Source organism: Harpia harpyja, chromosome 11 (genome assembly GCF_026419915.1).
Source record: "Harpia harpyja isolate bHarHar1 chromosome 11, bHarHar1 primary haplotype, whole genome shotgun sequence".
NCBI classification, from domain to species: domain Eukaryota; kingdom Metazoa; phylum Chordata; class Aves; order Accipitriformes; family Accipitridae; genus Harpia; species Harpia harpyja.
This window is the reverse complement of record NC_068950.1, coordinates 4,997,802-5,016,713: the sequence shown is the minus strand read 5'-3', so window position 1 is coordinate 5,016,713 and position 18,912 is coordinate 4,997,802. Positions and strand designations below refer to the sequence as shown.

Here is an 18,912-nt window from a genome sequence, read left to right as displayed (position 1 = left end):
AAGCGGAGACCCAAGCCTCTGCCGTCCCCAAGACGCCCTGCTTTGTGCCCAGCAATTCCTCAGAATAATCAGCTCGGAGTTATGGGCCGCCGCTGCTGACACCGGGCCTGGAGCACCACGTTACCAGGAGCACCGTGGGTATTACCCTGCACATACCAGGGAGCCGCAGCTCTCCTTGGGGACAGGCTGATCCACCCCAGCCTGATCCCTCACCTGGTCATGTCCCGCTGCCATGAAGATCCTGCGAGATCTGCTCGGCAGAAAGGCGTGCTGGCCACCGGGTCCCCACCGATGGCCATCTCCTTGCCAGCCAGCGTGAGGTGGAAAATGGCGCAAGGGGGCAGGAGCAGTCTGAAAAGCGGAAGATTAATTAAGAGGCTGTGCCACTGCCTTGCTGTGATCTCAGTAACTGAACCGTTAAAGTGATTTATTCTTCACGGGGTAATTACATTCCCCCTTTCTCTGTTATCCGTCCCCTGATCTGTGTTCAGCTCTTGGAGGTGCACGCACATGCATTCAGGAGCAAACGTGTGGTCCTTGATTTGACATGTTCAGCAAGGAGATGTCTTGTCTGCCCCTTCCATTTTCTGTGCCTTTGCATTACAGTTTCTGTAATACGCAAAGACATGCTATTTATATTGATTCAAAGCTTCCAGACCCTTGTATAGCTCAGGGATCCCACCGAATAACCACTATGGCCAGACGCTGCTGTGGCAAATCACAGCGGTGTTGTTACACCACTAATTTTGATCGAGAGCTTCCGACCTGGTTTTGTATCATGTTATCAAATACCTTTTTATGCTGCCTTACGTGCTGGCAGGTTTCTGCTGCATTTTTTAAAGCTGTGTTGTTACACTTCACGTGGCTGAGCTTGGGAAACTCCTGTAGCCACAGCTATGCTGGGGTTCAAAGCTGGCCGTCCTAATCATCCCTTCTGGCATCTGGTCTGTGCATGCAGGAATGAGCAGGAGTCTTTAGAGGAACTGTTCTTTTTCCTGTGAAATCTTTCTTCTGTTAATAATAACCAAGCATTAAATACAGATGTATTCTTTTTTAAAAACACTGCATCCTTTTGTCTTTCACGCCATTTGCTTAGCACATCACACATTCGCACTCCCTTGCTGGCCAAGCTGCTTCCATGCATTTCAGCGTCACGCTTTTTACTCACAAACGTGGTATCTGGACGCCTGCCCGGTCCCTGCTCAGTCCTCTTTGGCTTTTGGATGTTTCTTTTGGGCCATAAACATTAGAGGGAGCTAAAGACTGCTGCCTTCGCCCAACGGGGCGGCTGGATGGTTGGACACTTTTGATTTCTGGCAGGGGTGGCCTGGATCCTTGTCCCAGGGCAGGCGGGGACCGGCTGGGGTTTGTGCCCTGCGGGGAGGTGCATGAATGTCCAGCCTAGCCCATGCTGGTGGGGATGGAGTTGGTGGAGGCTGAAGCCTCTCCACCATAGCGTTCCCTGCCCCCAAACCCCATCAAATCCACGGCTGGGCCATCTTTGAGAAATAGTGGTGTCTCCGAGGGGTTGGTGTGCCTGCCAGGGAGGACGAGTGCTTCTCCATCATGCGGGGAGGGGATTCGACACCCACCAGAGCGGTACAGCACCGGCGATCCCTCCGCAGTTGATGCTGATGTCCCCAGCACCACCACCCTTCTCTGTGCCTTACTCACCGTGCCAGCCCTGCGGCGTCTCATTAGACAGATCCTGTTTATTCAGCACGTGATGACACGAACAAGGATGATTCGTATTGTGGCAGTAGCCAGAGGCTCAACTCGGGACCAATGTAAAGAAACACACCTACAGAAATAAGAAGGGATAATACAGATAGCACAGAAATCTGTGTGGTACACTGTTGCCTTAGCTCTGTGGGATGGGCAAGGTGTTTGCTACAGCGTCCCTGGACCAACACAGCAGCGATCAGTAGTGTATTAGACAAAAGGAATACAGACAAAGAATAGTGCCATATGGGAGACTTTAACATCCCAAAAATAAATCTGAGAACAAACGCTCCTAAAAATGGCACGGCGCTGTTATTTCTGGATCTGATAGCCAACAGATTTCTTCACAAATTAGGCGCTCAGCAAAAGGCAGCACTATTTTAGATGGGGTAATCGCAAGAAGATAAAAAGCCTAACCACAGCAGTAACGCTGGGTGGGGGAATCAGTGTGATTCAGTTGGTGTTAGATGAAGGCTGACCAAATATAGGTCTGGAAATAAAGGGTCTCGGTTGCACAAGGGCAAGCTACAAGTGGCTGGAATGAAACCAGTGGGACTGGAGTGCTCAGAGTTCAATGGCAGAGGACACCTGACCTTTCTTTGCCTTGTAAAGACCAAAAAAAATACATTTGGAATATGTATTCCAAGCAAAAGCTAGGAATGCAGAGGTAGCTCTTGCCTGGCTGAGCAGCTCATCTCAAAGGAGTTACATTAAGACGAACCGCAGCTCCGAGGAGGACCACGTGGCAAAGAGAGACACATCTTGGGTGTTAGCCAGAGGGGGAGTAAAGTGGGATTTGCCAAATCCCATGCTTCAGCAACAAGCCTCTATTTAAACCTTCAACCAGGTGAGGCGAATGATGAGGCCCATGACCCACTCCAGCCATGGGCAGCAGTGCAGTCTCTGAGGGGCGCAGCTGGAGATGCTCTCCTGGGCTTTGGGAAAACCTGACTGCTCTGCTCCCGCTGACCGACCACAGCTCCCAAGGCCCGTGCAATTCCACCCAGAACTGAAATCCTGTGGGAAAGCCGAACCTGCATCCCGTGGCTCTCCAAAAGCCACACTTCACTATTGAAGCCCACAAACACAAGACTGACCAAGGCCTTTTCCAGCCAGCAGAGGTGACAGCCATGCCGTGCTATGCTCGTGCCACCAAGGCTTGTCCTGGTGCAGAGGGACACAGCCTGCCGCAGGGCGTTCAGGTGTAACAACTGACCGCAGGCAGGGACAGACCCATGCGCTGGGGTCTGCCAGGGCACACATCGCTCCCCGAAATGGCTACAGAGGGAGAACCTGCACACCTACACACCAGCCACAAAATGACACATTCTACCAAAAAAAAGAACCCAAATTGCTTTGGTTTGGTTACCTGGACAGGAATGGTGATTCACTGCAAAATGCACAGTGGTTCTTTCCTTCTCTGGCCAACCCATAAAACATTTTAAAAGCACAAAGAGGAAATGAAACCTTTTTTTGATCCAAAAAAGCCCTTCACACTTTCCTCTCTGCATGCTCAGTGTGGTTTTGGGGCTCACTGACTATTTAGGAGACCAGTCTGGGGCTGAGGGAATGCATGTTCCTCAGTTCAGGGGTTTTTTTGAGCAGATAGTGAATCAAAACATTGGCTAATCGTCCGGATCATCTCCTGTCACCAATATAGCCAGGCTTAGACCCAAAATACTGAAGACAATTCAGCTGCCTGCTTGCCCACTCTCCTCGGTGCCTTGTGCCGAAGCCAGGCAGAACCACACTGGCCACCCAAGTACCACGGCCGCTCATATCCGATCACGACCTGATGGCTCAATTAAATCCTGAGAACAGGAGAACTGACACAAGCCGCCACGTCACCTGAAGCCTGAGTGACCCGCGACGTCACCCAGGCCACCCCGGCAGCTCTGCAGTGGCCCCTTCACTCTCACGGTGCCACCGGGCCAGCGTGGGTGGCATCGCCGCTGCTCCTGCTGCGGGGCTTTTCTCCAATGCAAATCAACGCGGACTTATTTATAGCACCCTTATCCCAGCGGGAGAGCCTATTTTGGGCTGATGCTCAAGCACCAGAACAGCGCAGGTTATTTTAACCCAGCATTGGTTTATTTTCGGGGCTGCCCTTCTCTGCACGTGCTCTGAGATGGTTTCCAACTACTGGGTGCTTTCTGGGGGTGGTGAAGCCAGGGATGGGGGGGGGGGAGAAGAGGGACCATGTGTAGAAATTTTAGAGAGATTAAAACCTAAACCAGCCTCAGCAGCAAAGCTCGCTTTGACATGCCACCTGCCTGGCATCCACCCAGCATCTTGGAAGGTAGATCATCTGCAGGACAGGGCATGAGCAAAGGGCAGCAGGAGAGGAAGGGTTTCTGGAACACATAGGTGAGCACCCAAGGACAGGTGTGACAACATGCAAGAGGGGAAGGAGAGCAGGATACACAAGCAGGGGAGAAAAGGATTGCTGAGAGCTGGATGCTCATAAAATGTCCAGGGTTGCAATGTGGTGCCCCCAGGCACAGGAGGCAGCAATAGCCTTGTTCAGCAGAGGCAGGAACAGCGCAGTGGGATGAGACTCGCTCCTTCTCATCCTCTGCATCCAGAAGACCTCAGCTCTGGTCCCACCACAGGCCATCCCAGAGCAGCCTGCGAGGGGAGACTCCTGGGGCTGCCCTGTCCAGATCCAGATGCCGCAGGAAGCAGCTGCACCATTTATCAAGCAGCAAGCACGGACTTCTCATCAGCGAGTCACTGTGGGGCTTTCTCCGCTCAGAGCTGTCCTCGCCAGCGTGCAGAGCTGGGAGCAGCAGCTCCTGATCTGCGGCAGAGCTTGCAGCCCCATCCTCGAAACCAAGGGTGCTACGTATGGGGGTCTGCCAGGACAGCAGTTCCCACCAGCCATGGCAATGACATCCAGAGGGCTCACAGCTCCATCTCCCAGCACGGCAGCAGGACTGGAAAACTTACTTATACCAGGCCAGAAAATACCTTAAAAATTGAAATGCATGAAAAAAAAAAAAAAAATTCAGCAAGGTCTTCCCTGCCCATGAAGAAAGCACAGCAGGGCTTCTGCAGCCCCTTCTCCCCCATCCTGATCACCAGCCTCCAGTCCCTGCCACTGCCCATATCCCCAGCATCCCACCACACACTTTCCTCTTGCCTCTGTTTCCCCCTCCACAACCTGACAGGTAAGGGGAATGGAAAATGGGCCAGGGCTGTCTCCGAGAGGTGGTAGTAGGGCAGCTGGCAGAGAGCACAGTGCTGCACCGTGACCCTCCAACCCGTTTGGGTATTCGGCAGATCACACCCCTGCGTTGGGAAAAGTGAGTCAGGGCCTGAGCTGCTGCCAGCCCGTATTCCTGGCATCCCAACCCAGCACCCTGCAGCTCCAGCCCTGCCTGGCCGTGCTCCCAGCCCCCTTGGGACCAGCAGTGGACTGGGAAGGACAACGGTGGGAAGACCCCTTGACTGGAATGCAGGGGGCTCGCTCCCCCCACCCCACGCCTGCCCAATCCCCTCAGCAGCCACCGACAGCCCCATGCTGCCCAGCCTGCCCGCAGCCACATGCTGCCCACGTAGGTCTCAATGCATTTTTATTAAATTCTTACAAAACAGAATACAAAATTCTGGCATCAACAATTGTTATAAAGGAAAACTTCAATTCAGCTGTATCAGTTCACCTGGTACATACAGTAAAGTGCTTGTTTTTGTGGGGTTTTTTTTCCTTTTTTTTTTTTTTTTTGTTTTCATTTTTATTTTCCAGCCAGCCCCCGAGTGGAGGCTGCCATTGTACAAACCAACAGTGCGTTAACATGACTCTTGTCGAACCAGCTTTGGCAGTCTTCATCAATTGTAAAGTGGAGAAAGTTTCTCCTGTTTTGATAAAAAAAGTTAGCTTCACAGTAAACGTTTCTAACCAGTTCTAAGTCAAGTTAGTTGCCTGAAGGAAGGGCAGGGGGGAAGGAGAGGAAGCCAAAACACTTAAAATTTCCAGCTTAAAAAAAAAAAATTAAAAAAAAAAAAAAACTTTTTGAAGTTGGTTTCCAAGACAGATGCTCTATGGGGGGGAAAGGCTTTGAAAGAGGAAGAGGAGGAAGAAGGGCATTGGCAAGAGGGTTAGCTGGTGCTGGACCGTGGGTCGGGGAGCATCTGTCTGGAAACCACCTCGGGAGAGGCACTGGCAGCGGGGAGGGGATGTCCGGCCCCGGCACGAGCATCTCCCCAGCCGGCCTGGTGCAGTGCCAAGTCCTGCACTGCTGAGGCACCCATGGGTCCCCAACACCGCTGCGAGTCAGGTCGAGAGGTGTTTTAGAGTCGATCCCTCAGCTCTAGAGGCATTTAAGGATCCTCTATAACGCACAGACCCTGCCACACACGCCGCACACCAGAGCTGCTGGGAGCTTACCATCCCGGCGGCACGGGATTCCCCCACCGAGTGCTATGTCAGGAACGCCGGGTCCACGATAAAACCAAACCCCCGAGCCGAAACATGAAGCCAAGCCTGGGCCAAGCAACCAGCAAAGAGGTCAGATGCTCCCCAGCACGTCCATCCCCTCGATGCAAACACCCACAGCATCTGCCAGCTGCAGGCATCCCCGGCCGAGGATACCCACGTATCAGAAAAGTGCCCACAGGGACGAGCTCCCCGCACACCACGGGTCACCCAGGCCACGCGCCAGCCTTCAGAAGAGTATGTGTGTATATCTATATATATATACATACATACATATATATATATATATATGAGATAGGTCTTACGTGTGGGAAGAGGGGGAAACTTGATGTTTGCCAGCCAAAGCATGGGGGACAAAAAAAGAAAATTTTTTCAGAGACATCCCCCCGCCATCCACTTCCCATGATTATTTTTTGTTTGTTTTTTTAAAAAAAGGCTGCGGCGTGCAGCATTAACAATAGCTTTCACAATACCAGCTCAAGGCATCGCGTACTGTACATCATTCAAGTATTTCTTAATATAAGACAACAAGGAATTATCTACAACTGATAAAACAAAATAAGCTATAAAAAGTAACAATGTACAATCAAGATGGATTTTTTTTTTTCCTTTAAAGGAGGCCTCTCCAGGGTGTCCCAGTGCCTCATGGGGGGGGGGGGGTGTCTCCCCTCACCACCGCCTCGCTCCTCCCCACCCCGCACAGTGGGACCAAGAGCACCCGGGGGAGAGGGCAGATCACAAGTGCAAGGCAGGGTTTGGTTTTTTTTAGGCAGGGAGGCGGGGAGCCCCCCTCCCCAAGCCACTGATGCCGCTCAGCAGAAGGGCCTGGAAGGGTGCGAAAAGACAGTCCCTGCCCCAAACTCCATCAACACCCGAGATCATCATCTCCCAAGATAACTCACACACACCTCCCTGAAACAAAAAACAACATATATTGCATAGTATTGCTGTCAGCAGTCTTAAAAATAAAAAGGAGAACTTTTTTTTTTTTGGAGACAGTGACTGTCTTCAGCTGAAGACCCAGGGAATTCTCTTCCCCAGCTCAAAGCAAGCTCCCAAAGCCTTCACCTATGCACACAATGGGCCAAGGCTGCTTTTTCAAAATATAAAGCTCAAAGCATCGAATTGGAAGGGAAAGAAGATTGCTAACGAAGGAGGCACCCTCCCTCCCCGTGGGACACCGGCAAGGCAGCGGGTGCAGCTCGGTGGCACGACCCGCGGCCATGCCCGCGGTGGGGAGCAGGTTTGCTGCTCTGGCTCAGTGCAGGGGGTGTTTGGAGGAGCTGGAGACCAGCCCGACTCCACGCACGGGCACCGCTCGCTCGCCTGGACGGATCCAGCCCTGCGCGGCAAAAACCAGCCAAGGGCCTCATCCCGATTCAGCATCCCAAGTCCTTCCCCCGCGTGCATTCCCTCCCTTCCCCAAAGCAAGCTCCGAGGAAAGGGCAACACCACGCATGCAGTTGCATGAACACACACGAACGTGAACGCACATGCACACGCGTGAACACACACACCCAGCTCTCCCCAGCCACCCGTCAGACCCCGCGCTGCCCAGGCGCTGCTGTCCTGACCCCAAACCCTCCAGCCCCACATCCCAAGCCCTCCCCAGGCTTCTCCCCAGCACCGTGGCCCCTGGGTGCTGCCACCAGCCCGGTCGCTCACCCACCGGCATCCCCGGGGCACTCGGCACCCTGCGCACCCCCAGACCCTCCTGCCACAGCAGCCTCGGGACCAGCCCGAAGCCACGCCAGGTCGCACCGCCCTGCAGCGGGTCCCAACGCTCTTTAAGGGGGGGGGGCTCCTTTGCTTTCCAGAGAGCACCCTGCTATTCCCAGAGGGGTATTTTATTGTTGCTCCAGCTGTCCTGGAGACCTCATCCCCTCTTGCACCTCCACGAGGGCACAACCACTGGCGAGCAGCCCCTCCGAAAATGGGTGCAACACCCGACCGGCACAAGAACGTGGCCCCAGACGCCTGTGCATCCCCCCCCGGCTCTGACCTTACCCCCGGGGAGCCACCAGCCAGAACGCGGGAGGAAAGGAAGACATTTCTCCATGCCCTGTAGAGAAGCACAGCTAGCAGTTTAAAACTAACAATAATTAAAAAAAAAAAAAAAAAAGAAAAAAAAAGAAAAGAAAAACGGGGGTGAATAGCTTATTCTGGAAGCAGGCTGCGGAGGAAAGAGGGCGGCTCGGTGGGACGGGGCACGGCTCCCTTGCTGGCACCATCTCTCCCCAGCCCGAGCGGTTCCCTGCACAATGCCCACCGCGTCCCCCCCAAAGCACAGCCGGGGACGCCCCCGAGCACGGGACGGAGGGGCTCCCCGCACCCAGGAGGTGTCTCCCGGACCCCCGGGAGGGGGTTTTTGTGGGATCTACCCCAACATCGGAGAAAGACCTGCAGCTCCGAGGGGAGGGACGAGGTTAAAACGCAACTCCCGTTGTTGAAAACACGACCGAGGGTCTTTTGTTCACAGTATGAAATGAGCTGAAATCGTCAAAGCAGCCGCGGATACAAAGAGTCCTTTGGTGTCGGGGAGGGAGGAAAACATGTCAGAGGAGAAACCAAGAGTCGGGAAACAAAAGTCCGTGTGTCTGTCAGATGTCCTTGAGTGTGCCCTGGGTGAAGCAACCTCACGCTTGATTTAATACCTTAAAAAAAAAAAAGATCTTAAACAAACCCTCCCACCCCCAGACCTACAAGATCAGCAAAACCTTGGAAACCAGCCACAGGGACGAGTCCTGATCTTGTCACTAGCCAGAAACAGTGGGGTTTTTGGGGGGTGGAGGGGTTGGAGGGGGGAAGAAAGAAAGAAAGAAAGAAAGAGGAGGAGGACATGGGGTACAGCAGGTCCGAGGGGCACAGCTCAGGCTTGGTCGGCCACCAGGACCAGCGGGGCCACCAGGTGCTGCCCGGGGGCCACCGCCTTGGCCAGGTTGCTCTTCTGCCGCCGCTTGGCCAGCTTGGACTCGGAGGGGGGGGAGAGCTGCATGGCCCGTGAGGTAGCTTTGATGATGATGGGTCGTGCTTCCTCCTCCGCCTCCTCCTCCTCGTCCTCGTCGCGTCGTGTCAGCTGGCGGTTGACGGCGATGGCCTCGGCGGCAAAGGAGGTGAGCTCTTTGGCACTGCTGTTCCTGCGGGGGAGGCAAGGGCTCAGGGTGGGATGCGGGGAGGCTGGAGGGGGGTTGGGGTCAAATATCCGTGTGTGTCATCCCCCCCCCCGCGTGCATGCCACGCCGGACCGGTCATGCACCAAAAACGTGGCTCGAACCCAAATCACATGCTGCAACCACTGCCCAAACAGCGAGAGCTGTGGCAGAGCCCCCAAAAAGCAGCAAAAGCGGAGAGCAGCCCGCTGGGGAGAGAAGTCAGGATTTGGGGGGCTGGAATATACCCCCCCCACCCCACCGTCCCAGGGCCACCTGCGCTCACCTCTGCAGGATGATGGGGGTCGGCAGGGTGTTATCCGGGGCGCACTGCAACGAAACGCAGCCAGTCAGAGCCGGGTTTCCCCCACCCCGGCTTTTGGGAGCAGGGGTTGGGGGGGGGACGGGGGAGAGCAACACTCACCCCCTGCACCCAGGGGTGCTCCAGGACCTGGGCCGCACTGAGCCGCTTCTTGGCATCTCTCACCAGCAGCTTGGAAATGAGGTCTTTGGCTCCGAAGGAGATGTGCGCCCAGTCCTTGTCGGGAAACTCGTATTTCCCCTCCTGGATGCTCTCGAAGAGCATGTTCTGGGGTGGGGCGAAAAAATAAAAGGGGCTGAGCCAGGAGCGGTGCCGCCAAACCGGCAGCAGGTTTCGGCAACGCCGGGGTCCCCCGCGCACCTGGCAGGTGTGGCACGCCTCGCCCCGGTCCCAGCCGCAGTCGGAGCCACAGTGACCCACGAAGGGGGGGTACCCGCTCAGCATGATGTACAGGATGACACCCAGGCTCCACAGGTCGCAGCGCTTGTCGTAGATGGATGCCTCCTCGTTGAAGGCTTCCACCACCTCCGGGGCCATGTACTCAGCGGAGCCGCACTGTGGGGAGAGGTGGGGGGTGAGCCCCGGCACGGGGTCCCCAAAAGGATGGGGGACCGATGGGGCAGAGCCATGCTGGCCGGTGGGACTGGAGGAGGGGGGGGTTCCTGCCAGAGCTATGGGGCTGCGCCCCCTGAAATGAGGGTGCAGACACTGCTGCTTCCCGGGTTTGCTCCTGGCAGGACAGATCACCCCTGCCCCGTTTCCCACCATACCCTGCCACGCAGGGGATGCCGCAAACCTGCCTCTCTGGGGGTTGCAGCCCCATTAAAAAAAAAAAAAAAAAAAAGCCTAAAGGGGTGTAACCCCCTCCCAGGTACCCCCACGGGGCAGCACCGGACCCACACCCCACAGCACCGCCGCCACCCAACCAGCTCAACGGGGCAGCGTCCGTCCCATCGCCTGGGAGCGGCCGCAAAACACCGCGGGCAGGCGGCGGGGACGAGCCTGCTTTGCCTGTTCCCCTGCCTGACGCAGGCAGGGCCGCCGGAGCTGGCAAAGGCACCGGAGCAGACATGGGATACGGTGCCAGAGGAGTTAACACTGATTGCGAGGAGAGGCGAGAGCCAGCGGCCGGTCCTCGATGGCTGCCGGGGCTCTGGGGCTTTCCAGCGCACGTGACCCGCAACCCACACGGGCCTCGTGACCAGAGCAGAAAAAAGCTGCAGCCAGCAGATAATCACCCCGTAACGAGAGGCCTCCTCCTAATGAGAGGCCTCACCAGCCCCAGCAGCTGATGCCACCGCAGGAAAAAAAAAAAAAAAAAACCACCAACCAAAAAACAAAACAACCCCAAAAAACCCCAACCCCAACCACCCTGCAGGCAGGGCTGTAACCCTGCAGGGACCAGGGCGGCCGCCCCCCCTCCGCTCCCATTGCTGAGAACGGGGAAACTTGGGACACGTCAGAAATTCAGCCCCTGCCCCAGGAGAAGGGTAAATGTGGAGGAACGAGGGGGCCGGGGTGTTTTGGCCCCCACCTCTGTTGTTGTTGCACCCCACATCGGTCAGGCTCTGCCCTCCCCAGCACGTGAGCACCCCAAAAACACTGGGGTGCAGGGCAACACCCTGCACTGGGGGGGGGGGGGGGGGGCTGCTGCTGTCGATAAGAGAAGCAGGGCTTTCTAGGGGGGCGGGGGGGGGAGCAGGCTTAGCACCCCCCCTAAAGGGCGAGACAGCTCCGAGCACCACGGGGTTCACCCTGGAAGCTTTCGGGGTGTCCACCCTACGGGGTCTGCATCGCATGCAAACAGCATCCCGCAGCTGGGGGGGGCGGGGGGGGGGGGGGCAGCCCCCTCTCACCCACAACCAGGGGAATCACAGCGGCCCCCCCCAGCCCCCCCAGCCCCTCGCCTGACCCACTTCTCCCCGTGAGCGCCAGCCTCCCCCCGCAGCCGCCTCCGCCAGGGTTGGCTGTTGCTAAGGCTCACGGCAGCCCGGGCTGTGTGCCAACCCCCCCATTCCCCCCCCCGCCCCGGTCTCTGTCCCCCCCCCCACGTTATGTAACCGCATCTCGCCTGCTGCCGCGGGGTGGGGGGGGGACACGCAGCATCAGCGACGGGAGTGACGAGCAGGGGAGTGTCCACATGCAGTGTCGTGTCCCCCCACAAAGCCTATGGGGCAGCTGCGGGGGGGGGGGCAGGGACAGTTCCCCCCCCCCAGCCCTGGGGCTCGCACGCTTACCGGGGTGAGCAGCTCCGGGGTAGAGATGGGGGAGCAATCGCCGTTGAGTTTGATGCCACTTCCCAGGTCAAAGTCACAGATTTTCACCGGGGAGACCTGGAGGGGGGGGGTGGAGAAGTGGTCGGTGACCCCCCCCGGCAGCCCCCCCCAGGGGACCACAGCCTTGCTTTTGCACCCCAGCTGCTTGTTAACGCCTGGTTCGTGTCCCACTTCATACCACCCCGTGTGCTACGGCAGCAGCATCCCCCATTGGGACCTGCCCCCCCCCCCCACCCACCCCGGGCAGCACCCCCCTGCGCCCACCACCCCCGGCTGCTCCCCCCTCACCTGGTCCGGGCTCTCACACAGAATATTTTCTGGTTTTAGATCCCTGTGTGCGATTCCTGGGGGGGGGGGAGAAGAGATGATGAGGGCAAAAATCCCCCCCCCCCAAGTCCTCTGAGGTGAAAGGCCTGGGGGTGGCACAAGGACCCCTCCCTCCCCACCCCAAATCACCGCCTGCGTCATGGCAAAGGGCAAAAAATTGCTGCTGGCCCCGAGCCCCGGCCGAACCGGAGGAACAGGCTTCACACCACAAAAAGCCTCGTGATGCAGCTGAGCCTGACCCTTCGTGCCCGGAGGGGGGGTCTGACGCTGTCGTGTCCCCCCCCACCCCTGGGCAGAAGGATGCAGGGAGGCAGCATCCCCCCCCAGGGGAGGGCACGGCATCCCAGCTCACCTTTGTTGTGCAAAAAGTGCAGGGCGCTGGCGATATCCTGCACCACCACGCTGGCCTCCAGCTCGTTGAAGTGACGTCTCCGATGGATGTGGGTCAGGATGGAGCCTGCAGCCGGGTGACAGCAGAGCGGGGGTTCGTGGGGCGGGGGGGGGGGTCCTGCTACCCCAGCTTCCCCCTCCCCGGCACCGCACTCACCTCCTCTCATCTTCTCAAACACCAGGTAAAACCTCTCCTCCTCCTCAAAGAACTCGATCAGCTCCAGGACATTCCTGCAGGGACAGCAGCATCAGCTCAGCATCCCCCCCCCCCCAAAAAAAATCCTTCTGGGGTCCCCCCTCCCCACAGCCCCCCCGCACCCCCAACCAGCACGGGAACCTGCGTGGGGAGGGGGATGCCAGACAGGAAAATTGGGTTTCCAGTGATTGAAACCACACGGCTGGGGCCCCCTGGCCACATTCCAGGGGGGAGAGGGACTTTCGGCGCCCAGCTCCGCTCCCTAATTGCTCGCAGACCCTCCTGGCTCCCTCGCCCCTCTCCAGAAACAGCCCCGCTCAGCAGCTTTCCGTGGCAGGACGGCAAACGCCGCGGCAGTGGCTCGGCTCGCCCCTCGGCATCGCTCCAACTTGGCCACTGCGGCCCCCGTTGTCATGGCAAACCGCTTAACATCGCCTTGAGATGCTTCTGCGCCGGTCGGCGAGGCCACGGGGAGGGAGCGCAGCGTGCGAGGGCGGCCTGGCTGCAGCCCATGGGTGTCTCGAGCGTCAGCCCGGTCTCAGCCTACTCCCCATGCCCATGGGGGGGGGGCGGACGGTGGCTGCCCCACGGTACCTGTGTCCCTGGCACTGATACAGCATCTCCACCTCCCGGAAGACCCTGCTGCGGATGTGTCCCAGGCGCTTCTCTATGATCTGAAACAAAAAATGGGGGAGACTCAGGGAGAGGCACCGCTGCCGGGGAGGAGCTGGGGCCGGCAACCACCGCACCCCACCCAGCCGGCACTGGGGACCCCCGGGGGCCGGGTGGAGCAAAGCAGGGGGTGCCCGAAGGGGTTAAGGCAGCAGAACAGGCTGTTCCCGGCGGCGGTGCCAAGCCGCTCCTTCCCGGGGCCACTGCCAAGGCAAGGTCCATGTGACACTGCCGAACTCCGGCGCAGCCGCCCCGGTGGCAGAGAAGGGCGCTTCGCCCCACCGGGCGCTGGCACGGCGGGTGCCACGGGGTGGGCAGGGGCTCCCACTGGCCCCGGCCCTTCAGGGTACACAGAGCACCTGACTGCCATGCAGCCCTCCCCGCTGCCTCAGTTTCCCCAGTGGGGCACCCAAAGGCCCCCCTGGGGCAATGGGAGAAGCCAAGTTCCCCTTGCATTTGGCTGCATTTTGACACAGGGCTCATCCCAGCCCCCTCGTGCCACGGCTGAGAGCCTGCGGGGTGCGGGGCCACGGGACCACCATCCCCAACCCCAAAAGCAGCTGGCTCACCCCAAACCCCTCCAGCACCCACATGCTCAGAGGGGCATGGAGACCTCCTCCGGGCAAGCGGGAGCTGGCCACCCTGCCGGCACCACATGCCCCTGCTTGCCCTGAGTCCCCAGACGCGTTGCAAGCGTTAATTTAATCTCCCGTCTGCCCTAATTTACAGGGAGAGGAGCGTGGCTAAGGGGGTTGACCAAGGTCCTGGAGCTGGGCGGTGGCAGAGGATGGCGTGCCACCGGCACGGCCCGGCCACGCTCCTGCCCCTCTCCTTCCCCTCTGGCCCACGAAACTGTCGTCCTGTGCCAGCACCGGACAGTCGTAGGAGCCGGGAGAGCCTGAGATGGGGAGGGTGGGAAGGGAAACTGAGGCAGGGGGTGGGAGGGAGCCGGGTCTGCAGCCCCGAGCGGCAGAGCTTTACCTTCACCGCGTACTCCTTGTTGGTGATGAGGTTAACGCAGGACTGAACTCTGGCATGGGCCCCTTCTCCCAGCACCTCCTCCTGCAGCTGGTAAACATCTGGCAGGGGAGAGGTCGCCTGAGCTGCCAGCATCACCGCAGCATGGGACACCACTGCTGTCCCTTCTCCCCAGGCTGTCCCCGAGCCCGGAGATGCCAGGAGGGTCCCAGCCCTGCCGCAGGCTGGGGGGGACCCCGGGGTCCCTGGGCAGCCCCGCTCACCTTCGAACCTGCCGGAGAAGCTGTCGGTGGCTCTGCAGCGCTTCTTCTTCTTGTTCCTTTTCTTGGCGTCAGGGATATCGATGGGTTGACTTGAAGGCATGTCTGTGCCAGAGCAAAGCCACCGGCGTGAGTCACCCCCATCCACCCTATGATCCCCCAGCATCGCCACCCTTGGGGCAGCCCCCCAAAGCCTTCGGGGAAACATAAAGGGCCAACATTCCGGGGTCCGGGATGGGAGGAGCCCCCCCAGGGACACAGCCCCACGGGAGGACACCCACAGCACCCGCAGCTCACCGGGACGGGGCGGGCACTCGAAGTTGAAGACGGGCTCCAGGTGGTTGGACTGGTCAAACTCCAGGTCAAAGGGGTTTTGTCCCTGCGGGGGCCAAGCACAGGAATGAGATGGCAGCCGCCGGATCAGCCGCTACCAGCCGCCTGCACCAAGCCCAGTACGGCCACAGAGCCCGGCACGCTCCTGGTCTCGGCATGCACTCCGCTCACCCGCGCCGCCGGTGCAGGACACCGGCTCACGGTGCTGCTGCTGGAGGGATACGGCGGAGCCCCAGGCAGAGCCGGAGGAGGAGGAGGAGAAGGAAGGCTTTGACCACATCTCCTGATGGGGATGGCACTGCAGGGTCATGCCTCCACGCCAGCAGCCCCAGGCCAGCACGCGGGGGATGATGAGAGGGATCAGGGCCGCCCGCACCAACCCAACCCCAGGTCTCCACCCAGACCTGAACTACGGTGAGGGGGGGAGGAAGAAAAGCCACAGGGCAGGACGGGCTCCAGAGCCACCACGTCGCATCCTCCCAGCTTCACGCAAGGTCAAGAGCCCGCTCAGCCCCGCTCCGGTCAACGTCCTGCCTGCCGGGCTGCGAGACACCCGCGACCTGGCAGGATCAGGCCCCACTCGAAACCCTCCCTGCGCCCCGGATTGGCGAAGGGCACGGGAACCACTGCCTCCCCCACCCCAAACCCCAGTGGCTCTGGTCCCAGCACCCCAAAGGGGACATGGGGACCCTCTGGCCCCCCCCTGCTCCCCTGAGCCACCCCACCGCAGGCCGGGGAGGCGAAAGGGCCCCGTCCTCTGCAGGGTTACGAAATCTGTTTGGGTGGAGGTGGCAGCTCCCGGCGGCGTTCCCAAACCCGCCCCGGTGCCCCGGTGCCCGGGCCGGCTGCCAGCCCCAGTGCGTCGCAGGAACAGCAAACCCCGGCCACCGCTGCCAGAAACAGCCAGAAAGCGCCTGTTTACTGACAGGGTGGCTCTCGGGGGGGGGGCGGGGACGTCCCCACCGTGGTGTGCTGGGGGGGGGGGGGGTCACGCCAGAAGCACCCCCCCACCAAGCACCACTCCAGATCTCTGGGGCCAAAACTCTCCTGCCCAGCGTTTTGCCAGCTTCCCCCCCCCTCCCAAAAAAAAAGCTGAATTTCCAGAACGCAGCATTGCCCTTCAGCTGCCAAACCCCCCCCCGCCCCGGCCCAAGGCCCCTACGTCAAGGCAGCTGCCCCCCCCCCCCCCCCCCCGGGATGAGCAGCTCTGGCCCAAGTCCCTGCACCGTGGGCAGGATGAGGCCTCCCAGGGAGGTGGGGGGGGGCACACGGGGGGCACTGGGCCCTGCCAGCTGCCGCAGCACCGACACACAAAAGGTTTGGGGGATGGGAGGCGCGGGGCGGACGCTGCGCACCGATTCCATCAGCACATCCGAGGTGTCGTGTCCCCCCCCCCCCCCGTCCCGGTCCCCAGCCACCCGGGGGGGGGTGGTGGGGAGGGAGCCAAACCCCAGCCAAAAGCCTTAAAAGCAGGATTAGGTGTCAGCTAAAATAAGCCGGGCAGGTTTCGGGTGAGCTCCCAGCATCCCTCGGAGCGCCAGGAGCCAAACTAAACAAAGATCCCACGAAGCTGCGCGGCCGCACGCCGGGACAAGAGGGAGCATTGAGGGGAGCGGGACCCGGCAGGATTTGGCCCCCTCCCGCACAACCCCGAGCGTGACAGCACCCGGGACGGACGTGGCGTGACGGTGCCCTGACCACCCTGGGGTGCAGCCGCAGCCCTGGGCCGGTGGGTGCCGTGCTGCCAGGATCTGGCCCTCGCACAAGAGGTTTGCACAACAGGTCCCGTGTCAGGCTGGGCCTGGGGGGCCCTTGCAGCCCCCCCAGCAGCTCCCCCCCCCCCCCGCTGTGGTCCAGCACCCTGCTTGCAGATTAAGGGAGAATGGGTGCAGCTGGGGGGGGGGGGGGAGGAGAGTGCAGCCCACCCCTCCACCCCACGGGTGACCCCCGTGGGAGCTGCAGCAGAGCTCCCACGGGTGACCCCCGTGGGAGCTGCAGCAGAGCGAGCAAAGCCTTGCTGCAGCATCCCAGCACCCATCCGGGGGGGGATGTCTGCAGACCCGACCCCCGGCAGCACCCCAACCCCCCGGGGTGGGGGGACAGGGGGGGTCCCGCTGCCCGGTTGGGGTGGCAGCGTCCGCGGCGCTTCCCTCCTTCGCGGGGGAGGGGGGTGTCGGGGCGGGGGGGGCGGCGGGCAGGAGGCGGCTCATCCCTGTCGTCGTCCCCCCCCCCAGGCAGGGGATGCGGCGCAGAGCGCTGCAGAACGCAGGATCCGGCCGCCTCGGGCCCGCACCCCAGCCCCGGATCCCCCCCCCCGGCACGGCCGCAGGGAGGGGAGCAGCCCCCTACCTTGAAGGAGCGGTGGAAACCCGGGATCTCTGATTTCTTCTGCACCATCTTGCTGCGGGGGGGGGCCGGCGGGGGGCGGCGTTGCTGGGAGAAATGAGGAAGGGGGGAGGACGGAAAAAAAAAAAAAAACAAACAAACAAAAAACCCAAACAAACGGAGGGGGGGGGAGGGAAGGGGAGGGAGGCGGAGGGACGGGCAGAGCCGGAGGGGAGTCCGGGGGGTGGCCGAGACCTGCGGGGAAAAGGGCGGGGGGGGGGGGTGTCAGACGGCTGCGGCTCCGCACGGAGCCCCCCCCCCGGGGCCCCCCCCCCTACCCGCCGCCGCTCACCGGCGCGGCCCCGCAGAGCCGCCGCCGCCGCCGCTGCTGGTGGTACCGCAGCCCGCACCGCCGCCCGCTCCGCTCCGCTCCGCGCCGCCGCCGGGAGGGGACGCGCCGCCGCCGCCCCCGACGCCTTTATAGCCACGGCCCCGGCCCGCCCCGCACCGCCCCGCACCGCCCCCGCCGTGCGCCGCCGCCCCGGGCACCCCCCCCACCCCACCCCCCCGCGCTGCGCCCCTCGGGACGGGGACATCCCCCCCCCGCGGGCACACACCCCCCCCCGTGCTGCACCGGGGACACGAGCACCCCTCCCCGGGGACACAAGCAACCCCCCCCCCCCCCGGGAACACACACACACCCCCCCCCCGGGCACCCACCGGGGACACAAATACACCCCCCCGGGGATACACACCCCCACCGGGGTACCCACCCGGGACACAAGCATCCTCCCCCGGCACCCCCAGTGCTGCTCCCGGGTCCCGGACACCCCCCCGGGACACAAACACACCCCCCCGGGACACAAACACACCCCCCCCGGGCACCCACCGGGGACACAAACACACCCCCCCCGGGGACACACACCCCCACCGGGGACACAAACACCCTCCCCGGGCACCCCCCGTGCTGCACCGGGGACACATACAACCCCCCGGGCACCCACCGGGGACACAAGCAGCCCCCCCCCGGGCCCCCCCCCCCCGTGCTGCTCCCGGGACGCGGACACCCCCCCACCCCCGGGCACTCTCCTGCGCTGCAGTGGGGGATGGGGACACCCCCGCGGGGGGCTCCCTGCACCCCCCCCCCACTCCCAGGCACCCTCCTGTGCTACAGTCAGGGACAGGGACACCCCCCCAGCCACCCCCCCGCACTGCACCCAGGGACAGGGACACCCCTCAGACCCACCCTGCACCAGGGGATGATGACCCCCCCCCCCCGGCACCCCCATCACCCCCCCCACCTCACACCTGGGCAGGGGGACAGGGACAACCCTGGGCACCCTACGCCGCACCCAGGGACAGGGACATCCCTTGGGGTCCCCCCCCCGCACCCGGGGACAGGGACACTCCGGCTCCGTGTTCATTTTCTGCAGCCCGGAGGCTCAGGGCAGGGGGGTGGGGGGCTCGTCCTGACCCCCCCCCCAGCCCACACATGCCACGAGTGGGGCAGTGCTCAGCCCCACGGCC

General features: G+C 61.2%; 1 protein-coding gene across 3 annotated transcripts in view; it reads right to left on the bottom strand.

The window, feature by feature from the left end:
• Positions 1 to 17,841, bottom strand: part of MKNK2 (MAPK interacting serine/threonine kinase 2) — a 78,146-nt gene extending 60,305 nt beyond the window's left edge. Inside the window, exons 1-14 of one of the 3 annotated variants that reach the window (XM_052801101.1) lie at positions 17,738 to 17,841; positions 17,410 to 17,640; positions 15,025 to 15,106; positions 14,731 to 14,832; positions 14,471 to 14,568; positions 13,412 to 13,491; positions 12,779 to 12,852; positions 12,584 to 12,688; positions 12,193 to 12,248; positions 11,866 to 11,961; positions 9,989 to 10,183; positions 9,731 to 9,895; positions 9,593 to 9,636; positions 5,281 to 9,294 (exon numbers count right to left, since the gene is read on the bottom strand). In XM_052801101.1, coding sequence (XP_052657061.1) covers positions 9,027 to 9,294; positions 9,593 to 9,636; positions 9,731 to 9,895; positions 9,989 to 10,183; positions 11,866 to 11,961; positions 12,193 to 12,248; positions 12,584 to 12,688; positions 12,779 to 12,852; positions 13,412 to 13,491; positions 14,471 to 14,568; positions 14,731 to 14,832; positions 15,025 to 15,106; positions 17,410 to 17,457 — 1,413 coding nt within the window. In that variant the 5' untranslated portion in view covers positions 17,458 to 17,640; positions 17,738 to 17,841 and the 3' untranslated portion in view covers positions 5,281 to 9,026. Of the gene's footprint in view, positions 1 to 5,280; positions 9,295 to 9,592; positions 9,637 to 9,730; positions 9,896 to 9,988; positions 10,184 to 11,865; positions 11,962 to 12,192; positions 12,249 to 12,583; positions 12,689 to 12,778; positions 12,853 to 13,411; positions 13,492 to 14,470; positions 14,569 to 14,730; positions 14,833 to 15,024; positions 15,107 to 17,409; positions 17,641 to 17,737 lie in introns of those variants that run through there. The other 2 variants (XM_052801103.1, XM_052801102.1) reach the window with 2 other exon arrangements.
• Positions 17,842 to 18,912: the final 1,071 nt, after the last annotated feature.